Here is a 9,524-nt window from a genome sequence, read left to right as displayed (position 1 = left end):
AAAGAAAATATTACTTCAACCAAGTAGTAACTAAATGTACAAAATCAAATAAATATGCAATCAAACATGCAAATGCAACAACTAACAAGAAAAATAAACCATTGAGATAGAAGAGTGACTAACCCATGGAGATCGGTATCGACCTCCCTACACTTAAAGATTGCACCGTTCTCGGTGCATGCTGAGATGTGTAGGTGGACGGGTTGTTCCAACTGATGCTTTCCTTCAAGGATTTTGCAGATGGACTTGTTTGTCCCCTTTTAGAAGTTTCTCCCTTTTTCCGTATTCGGTGGCTAGCCTGGAAGAAGAGAAAAAGAAGAACAGTAATACCCAGAAGTAAAGATAAGAAAATAAATGAAGTATGGGTGGGTTAATGCCAAATAATGAGGGTCTCAATTACATGGTAGCTACAACATGCAAGTGAGAAAACAATAGAAGTCATGGCATGCCAGTGGTACAAAATGTACAACAATGGGGAAGAGAGTGGAGGAGGAGAGATAATATAAATTCATGTCAATACAAAAGTAATACAAAGAAAAAAAGATTGGCATTGATAATATTACCTAACCAGAATAACACAAGTCACTAAGCACCCAAAATAGTTCAAGAGAAGATGCACAGTTAAATAAGAAAATCAAACACCAAAGGAAAAATAATGAATTTAGAAAAGAAAACAAAAATTATGCACAAAATGAAGATGCAATGAATGAAATATGTAAATAAATTAAGTAAAATAAAATAAGAGATAAGAAGAATGAGAAGGGAAAGAAGGGAAGAAGAAGTAAGTAAGAAAGGAGGGAGGAAAAATTAGGATTGGGGAAGAAAAGATAAGATATTTGGCAAATTAGGATAAGCTGTGCGGCGCAAGCGACGCGATTGCGTGGGGCACGCAGTCGCACGACTTGCGGTGATACTGATTGACGCAGTCGCGTCGGTCACGCGGTCGCGTGACACAATTCATGCTACTGGCGCGAGGGCAGCCTCGCGCTCGCACAACTCTCTGTTCAAATTATTATTAGTGCCAAATTTTAAGTGACGCGATCACATGGGGCATGCGATCGCGTGAGTGGGCTTTAGAAGAATGTGACGCGGTCGCGTGGGTCACGCGGCCGCGTGGGTAGAATTGTGCGTTCAACACCAATCCAGCACCACTCTAGCACAATAATTGGTTGTGCACCCTTTTACGTCGAAATCCAGGGCACGCAGTCGCGTGAGGCACGCGGTCGTGTGGGAGGCCATTATTCCCATATGACGCGGTCGCGTGGGACGATTTGTGCCATTGGCACACCTCCAGCCACGCTCTCATGTGACTCTCTGTTCATTTTATTATTCTCTTCCACACATGCAACGCGGACGCGTCAATGAGGTGGTCGCGTCGCATGAAATTTTTTTTTTGTAAAATGCAGAATGCAATGCTTAATGTGAATGCTATGCATGATTCCAGGTTCAATAAAATAAAATAAAATTCAAAAACAAACAAAACTAAATAAAATTAAAATTGAAAAAGGAACGATCATACCATGGTGGGTTGTCTCCCACCTAGCACTTTTAGTTAAAGTCCTTAAGTTGGACATTTGGTGAGCTCCCTGTTATGGTGGCTTGTGCTTGAACTCATCCAAGAATCTCCACCAATGTTTGTGATTCCAGTAACCTCCGGGGTCCCAAACTAAGCATGTAAAGCCTTAAGAAGCTTCAAACAGATTCTTAGGCTCTCGGGGTAACAAGTGTCAGAGCATATCCCAGGATCCCAAATCTTGCTTTTACACCCATCCTTGTTGGGATCTATATTTTTCCAACTAGGTGATAAGTAATTTGAATTCTCACTGCAGCCACCAAACAGCTTCCTAGACCCATTCAGTTGAGCTTTACACCAACCTTTGCGTTTAAACTTATAGCTTTCAACCATGATGAACCTTGCAGGACAATTCTTACCACTGGCCATCTTCCTCTTACTCTTAATGTTACAAAGAGTTCTAAGTTGACCATCCGTCTCCAGTAGCCCATATTCAAGTGGAATTAGAAAGCTAAGGGATATGAATTTTACCCACTTGAATGTTGTGAAGGATGATGGCAACTTAGGGGGAGGTATTTTTAATGAAATTGCAAGCTCCACTCCCTCGTGCTCTTCTCTGATAATTACCGCCTCTTTGCAAGCTTCTTCAATTTCAACCTCTTCCTCTTGGTAGCTTTCTTCCAATTCAATCTCCTCTTCATTGCTTTCCAAGGGCATGGGAGGTTGTGCTCCTTCTTCTTGAATTTCCATCTCTTGATCAACCTCTTCCAAGTCTTCAACTGTGATATGCCTTGGAGGTTGTACACCCTCCTCAGCATCAATTTCAAACGTCTTGGAAGGGGGTTCTATGACTGGACTTTCCCATGGAGGTTCTGCATCTCCTAAGTCTTCAACCACTTCTTCTTCTTCAATAATTCCGGCTTCCTCCACTTGTTCCAGTACAAAGTCATGCTCCGTACTATTCACTGGAGTTTCTAGTATCTCCTTCATGCTACGTTCTTCATTAGATTGTCCACATGAAGCCATGGGGGTTCCTTGAGTGTCCGAACATTGGAAATCTAATTGATTTATCGCTTACTCCAATTGACGAATGGTTGCCTGAAATCGATCCACTGTTTCCTTGAAACGATCCTTTGTCTCTTGATGCACTCGACTTACATAAATAGGATCATAGTGCTCTTGGATTGATGGATATGGAGATGGTGAATATTGAAGTGGTGGTTCTTGTGAGTAATTGGGTTGGAATTGGGGTGGTTCTATATATGGTTTATATGGCTCATAAGGTGGTTAGTATGGTGGTTGAGGGTTACGGTCATATGGAGGTGAATGGAAGAAAGGGGCTTGTGAGTTTGGTGGTCCAAAGTTATGTTGAGGAGGGGGTTCATAGGCATATGGTGGTGGTTGTTGATAATCAAAAGAGCGCTCACCATAGCCATTGCCTTGATATGCATCACAGAATGGTTGTTGATAGTCCATTGGAGGTGGTTGTTGCCATGAGGGTTGATTAAATCCTTGTGGCTCCTCCCATCTTTGATTGCTTAGACCTTGATGCATAGTCCTGTTCTAGCTTCCATTCCTTGCAACAAAATTAGAACCAAACTCAAAGCGAGAGGGGTGAGAATTCATAATAGATACCAAAAATAAGAGGGAAGAGAGAAAACAAATAAACAAGTAAAAGTTTTTTTTAACTATTTACAATGACCAATAATAAGGCACACGTTTGCAATTCCCCGGCAACGACGCCATTTTGATGAGATGACTTTTGCGTGGTCTAGAATTCAGAATAAATTCCCGTTGCAAATATAGCTTCTAAACCAACAAAAGTCCTTTCATACAAACGTTTTGGTTGTCACAAGTAACAAACCCCTAAATAAATTGATAACCGAAGTATTTAAACCTCGGTTCGTCTTTTCAAGGAATTGCAGGGAGGTATGTTCTTATTATTGGCTATGAAAAAGGTAAAATTGGGGGTTTTGGAAATAAGGAAGAAGTATGACAAGTAATTCAAATGACAATTAAAATAAATAAATAACTATAAAATAAACTCTTGGCAAGATATGAGAACTGGAAGTCCTATCCTAGTTATCCTTATCAATTGTGATGAGAATTGGATTTTTCTCCCACTTTGTTAACCTCTAACTATGAAGGTAAGTTAAGTGAATGAATTAATTCGAATCCTTAAGTCCCAGTCTTTCCTTGGGAAAAGTTGGAGTTATTGGATCTCGAATTAATTCTTGAAGAATTCCAATTTTCAATCAACAATGAGTTTGATAACTCAAGAGTCACCAATCAATCAACCAAAGCCAAAAGGTAGAAAATCTAAATTAAAATCATTTATCTGAAAATATCTTAGTAATGTATATTAAATAAGAAAATCAATCCTAACGTGGAAAGTTCATAAGCCAATTGGGCAACACAATTCAGATACAAATGAAAGCATCAGAGTAAATAAAAATAAAAGAGAAAATAAATAAAAAGAACATTGAACCTGAGATGAAGATGAAATATTCCTAATTTCTAAAAATCCTAATCCTAAATCCTAAGAGAGAGAGAGGAGAGAGCCTCTCTCTCTAAAAACTACATCTAAATCCTAAAAAGTGAATTATCAAATCATGTTCATGAATGGATGCATTCCCCCACTTTATAGCCTCTAATCTGTGTTTTCTGGGTCGAGAACTAGGTCAGAAACAGCCCAGAATTCGCTGGTTGCGAATTCAAACACGCTGATTTTCACCACTGCGATGCGGCCGCGTAGATGACGCGTTTGCGTCGCCTATCGTCAGAGCAACTATGGCATATTATATATTAAATCGAAGCCCCGGATGTTAGCTTTCCAACGCAACTGGAACCGCATCGTTTGGACCTTTGTAGCTAAAGTTATAGCCGTTTGAGTGCGAAGAGGTCAGACTGGACAGCTTAGCAATTTCTCCAACTTCTTGTATACCTTCCACTTTTGCATGCTTCCTTTCTATCCTCTAAGCCATTCCTGCCCTGTAATCTCTGAAATTACTTAACACACATATCAAGGCATCTAATGGTAATAAGAGAGGATTAAATATAGGGAACTTAAGGCCAAAGAAGCATGTTTTCAATCAAAGCACATAATTAGGAAGGCAAATGTAAAACTATGCAAATAGTATGAATAAGTGGGTAAAGAGTTGATAAAATCCACTCAATTGAGCACAAGATAAACCATAAAATAGTGGTTTATTAGTCCGCTATGAATCACACTTGGAACGAAAGAAGGAGAATGGCACGGGACGGATGACATTGGTCCACAGGAAGGTGTTGCATAAAAATGGTCTATGCGTTACCCGCCCAAGAATATATTGCCTCCACCTCCGGAAGGTGCGAACCGTGACACGCTCGATTGAGTAGGGGGTCATGGCTAATGATGCACCTTGTTGGCTACGCTAGATGTGACCTTCGGTTCCTGAAAACCAAAACACGATTACCCAAAACCACAAACAATGAATGCTGAATCATTCCTAACAACATTTTAAAAAAAATAATGTAATGCAACCTACATCTGAATTTTTCTCTACTCGTAAGAACACATCTAATACAGTTTTTGAAAGCAATAAAAGATATAGTTGTAGTAGTCACCTCTTCGAAGTGGCCCTCCCTGCGTAATGACGTGGTTTATTTTGTGGATTTTACATTGGCGAATGAAGACTCAGCGAAAGCTGATGATGGTGCTTTTGATCCCGTTGGTATAGCCTTCGCATCGTGGCTTGCACATAATCTTCTTGTATGTCCGGGGACCCCACACTTAGTGCAACAATGCCTCTTTGGTTTAGGCTCCTCCTCTGAGGCACATAAATTGGTTTTTTCTCGCTTTGGTGCACCCTTTGTAGCTGCCATCGTAGGGTCTTTGACCGCACAGTTGTTGGGCAAAACCTTGTTACCATCCTTTTTCACACAGCGCTGTTGCAATATATCAACCAGGTTTGATATAGCATCCTGTGCAAGCGCAAAATCTTCAACCTCTTTGCAACCAAGTGTAACAACATGGGATAAAGTTGAGTATAGTGCATTATATCGAAGCAGTCTTGCCTGTTCCCTTGAATCATTCTCCATTTTCAACGTTGTACAATCTTTTGCAATCTTACACCAGCGCCTAAGGACAAGTGTTTCAGGAATTTCCTCCATACCCTCGTACTTCATGACACAAAATATATGGGAACACGGTATAACATAACTATCCGACATCTTACACTCACACTCAATCTTACGGTCATTCGGATCATACAAAACCTTGAATACACGATCTGGTCTACCCATTTTACTAAAGCTATACACGATGGTCATGCTGATGCTCTCCCTTCCCTGAAACAATAGTGTTGCGACACCCTTGATTTGCTTTTTAACCTCCCTAAAAACAGCTCTTGTATACAGCTTCGACGTAGACAACTCTATTGCATCTAATCCAGTATTTAACACGGGTGTGTAATAAATGGAGTAAAATTGTGCAGTAACCTCATTGTTCTGATAATCTTTCACGACCCTATCCAAGCTGTGAACAAGTTCAAGAATGCTATCCGTTGACTTTAGGAACACTTTAATGAAAGAATTGATTCCTTCACATCTTGACGTCGTCCTATATCCGGCACAAAAGGTCCCCCTCAGATAGGCCGTTGCCTAACTCTCTTTAATGTCATATGTCGATTGCACCCATGTATTTTGGCCTAGACTGAGAGACACGATTGAGGTCCTCCAATATCTCTCAAACTCGTCAAAATCAAAGTTTGCATAGATAACCTTCTTGAATACTTTCCAAAATTTAGCTTCCTTTACCCGTTGGACACAATTTTTCTCCAGATGCCATGCACATAGTCTGTGCATGGCTGAAGGCATCACCTCCGCAATGGCAGCGCGCATTGCCTTTTTCCCATCCGTCACAACAAGGTTCGGTGTTCTTTGACCCATAACATCCAAAAGGTTTAGCAGAACCCATCTGTAAGTGCGGACCTCCTCATCCTAAAGCAAGGCAAATCCAAAGATGCAAGTTTGCCTATGATGATTTGTTCCAAAGAAAACCACTAGAGGTTTATTGTACTTATTCCCACGGTACGTCGCGTCAAATGCAAGGACATCACCAAACAACTCATAATCGGATTTCATGATACCATCCACCCAATATAAGTTACCCAACCAATTATCTATAGTCGTTGTGTATCTAGCGACTGACATCAGGTCCGCATTTGCCTTCCCCTCCAAGTAGCTTATAATTGCAGCTGCATCCCCATCCAAGATTCGTGCTCGCCGTTAACTGTGAACATAGTTGTACAAATCCCTTTTTGTAAATCGAAGCATGTTGTAGCCACCCGATTGGCCTGCCATGTAAGCCATTATCTTCGGGGTAGGGATTTTGAATTGCTTCATGCTATTCACTTGAGCCTTATCCCCGTCGCTCATTTTTCGGTGACTTGGCAACAGGTTGCAAACTGCGGTCGGGGCCATGTTGTGGTTGTGTTCATCAATAATCTTTCGCACTCTCCACACATTATCATGGACATCATAGTATATTTTTAATTTTGCTTTGCAGTTCGTGCGACTCTCTAGCCGCTCCTCCCTTACTCGTTCTGGCCGATCATAATGCTTGTCACTCCTCGTGCCCTGACGATGACAGAAGATGTCCCGCCTCACCAAAACACCATCAACCCGTCCCACATCCCCCTTGCAAACACCAAAACCCCTTGTCCAGGCAAACCCCTTGTAAGCATTGTAAGCCTCCTCCTCAGAAGTGAAAACTGTACGTAAGAAGTCCTCAGTGGTAACTAAGACAGGAACATTGCCGTGAACACCCCCTGTGAACGATGCGATTCTTTGTTCGATTCCGAGTGACTGGTTCCCATGCCAAATAAGCTAGTACTATCATCATCATCAGAGGACCCTGAAGAACCACATACACCCAACGACATCTCAGATGACTCTTCATCATTATCGCTTGAGTAAAGGTCGAAATCCATTTGGCTTGAAACTATAAAACCAACATATATAAAAGGAAATAAACAAAGCTGAGTAGCAATCATGAACTTATAAATAAAATTAGCATTAATAGAAACAGTGAAAACATAGAGAAAACATTAAATATGCACTAATGAATGGGATATCAAATGCCACTAGCCTTCTGATCATACCATTTAGAATTCTAGATTAAAAATATAGTCTTAAGATACGAGGAAATGGTTTTCACGAACTCCAATTTAATAATATGAGTCATAGCCATCAATATCCATGTCAATCGAAGTTAATTCCACACAACTGAATCTCTCAAAAAAACTGACATCACAACAAATATCACAAAGTTGAATCTGCATACAAATGCAAACATATCATCAATGAATGAATAACAACTAACATTATAACCTAGAGAAGTAAGAAGCTACGGAATGCAAAAGCTGAGTATTGTTAAATTCAGTTTTAACAGCTTGCGCTTAATAATAAAAATTGTAACTTCCAGCAACCAATTTACTTTAAAGAAAAGAATATCGTTAACTAACTGAGAAGTACAAATCAAGAAAATTTTAAAAATAATTACGGTGAAGAAACACAAAAAAATAAGAGGTCCTTGAGGTGTAACTTTTACGAACAGCCAATGCATGAGGCTCCCACTTGGCACACATCTACAATGTTGTTGGAGAACACAATTTTTTGAAAGAAATGGTGGTACATAGTTGCACACAATATACACATATTTTGTCTCTTCAGGTTGTTCAAACACAAATTTTTTATGTTGAACACAAATTTTTTATCTATTTTTACCTTTAATAATTTATCAATTCTCCAAATCTACCCTCCTTCCCCTAACCGTTCCCTTTTTCTCCTTCACTCTCTCCAAGAGGCTGTCTTTTGCTTCTCTCCCATGACAACAACTCTCTCTCTTCCTCCCTCCATCCCTCTCTTCCCTATTTTTTTCATAATAATCTATATCTGGGTTATGTTACTTTTATATTTGAGTTGTTGAAAATATCGATAGTGACTGTGTCAATCTTTAAAAGTAAAGTAACAAATTGAAGTGGGGATAGTGCATGTGGTGTTACTGTAATATGGTATTCATGATGGAAAAAGAAGAATGATATTCATATTTTAATTTAATTGTGATTTGTGTCTTGTGTTATGTATTATTACCAAACAAACAAACAAAAATTATATGTATTCAAATGTCTAAGTCTATTTAAATATAATGTCTATGTCTTATTTTCTTTCACCCATTAACCAAACAATCATATGGAACCCAAGTTCTTGGGTTGCCAAGAGATGCCAAACCCTTAGAACCTTGTAACAAAAAAATAACTATATACTAATATTTAGTACTAGTAAAAGCCATCTAATAATCATGGAGTTTTAAAGGACAAGAAGAACACGTATATGTTATGAATTATAAAATAGTAATTTTCATTGAGAACAATTGGAATGGAATTCAAGATACAAGACAATTGGTGGAGCTTTTCTTATTCAGTGAAGCCAAAACATAATCAGAAGATGGACATGGAATATGTTATCTTGACATGAAATCAAACTGGTGGTTGATATTGTTATGGAAATTTTTTTTCTGAAAAGAATTATTAACTAGCACACAAGCAAAATATAATAGGCACAATGTTGTTTCTAATCAGATTATATGTTTGCAAGTGATAAATGGCAACAAGACACTCAGGATTTTTGAGAATATTGGGAAGAAATAGTGTGAAAAAGCGGCCAAATGCAATGAAAATGGGAACGCTTTAATATAAATCAATTACATTTCACTCCATTGGATTTCTACTTATTTAACTTTAGCCCTAACCATATAGTTCAAAGGGGCGAGATGCATTTTTCTAAAGTCCAATTAATTTGAGATGTGTTCTAGTTAGCTCGATAGATTGGCATGTGAAATCTATCAATTTATATACTTCGAATTGCATGTTTTTTAAATTCTAACTGAAAGTGCAAAAGTTCAACAATTCAATGGGAGATCAAGAAGCATATTTACAATGAATTTTCCTTTCACATATCCAATAATTTT

The 9,524-nt window shown here is 39.0% G+C and overlaps 1 protein-coding gene across 1 annotated transcript; it reads right to left on the bottom strand.

The window, feature by feature from the left end:
* Nucleotides 1–4,901: 4,901 nt before the first annotated feature.
* On the bottom strand, nt 4,902–7,485 carry LOC112776551 (protein FAR1-RELATED SEQUENCE 5-like). Its single transcript, XM_025820751.1, has 5 exons — nt 7,362–7,485; nt 6,794–7,266; nt 6,246–6,493; nt 5,174–6,029; nt 4,902–4,946 (listed from the first exon to the last, which is right to left on the bottom strand). The coding sequence occupies exons 1-5, from the start codon at nt 7,483–7,485 to the stop codon at nt 4,902–4,904; spliced, it is 1,746 nt and encodes a 581-aa protein (XP_025676536.1).
* Nucleotides 7,486–9,524: the final 2,039 nt, after the last annotated feature.

Source organism: Arachis hypogaea, chromosome 3 (genome assembly GCF_003086295.3).
Source record: "Arachis hypogaea cultivar Tifrunner chromosome 3, arahy.Tifrunner.gnm2.J5K5, whole genome shotgun sequence".
Lineage (NCBI taxonomy): Eukaryota > Viridiplantae > Streptophyta > Magnoliopsida > Fabales > Fabaceae > Arachis > Arachis hypogaea.
This window is presented reverse-complemented; position numbering and strand designations above follow the sequence as displayed.

What these genes read in the sequence shown, in the direction of transcription:
- LOC112776551 (XM_025820751.1), bottom strand. Translation starts at nt 7,485, where the DNA reads ATGGATTTCGACCTTTACTCAAGCGATAATGATGAAGAGTCATCTGAG. An exon ending in AAAGGGATTTGTACAACTAT is followed by an intron (nt 6,494 to 6,793) that starts GTTCACAGTTAA and finishes GCCTTGCTTTAG; the next exon opens with GATGAGGAGGTCCGCACTTA. An exon ending in CTGAGTCTTCATTCGCCAAT is followed by an intron (nt 4,947 to 5,173) that starts GTAAAATCCACA and finishes TTTGGTTTTCAG; the next exon opens with GAACCGAAGGTCACATCTAG.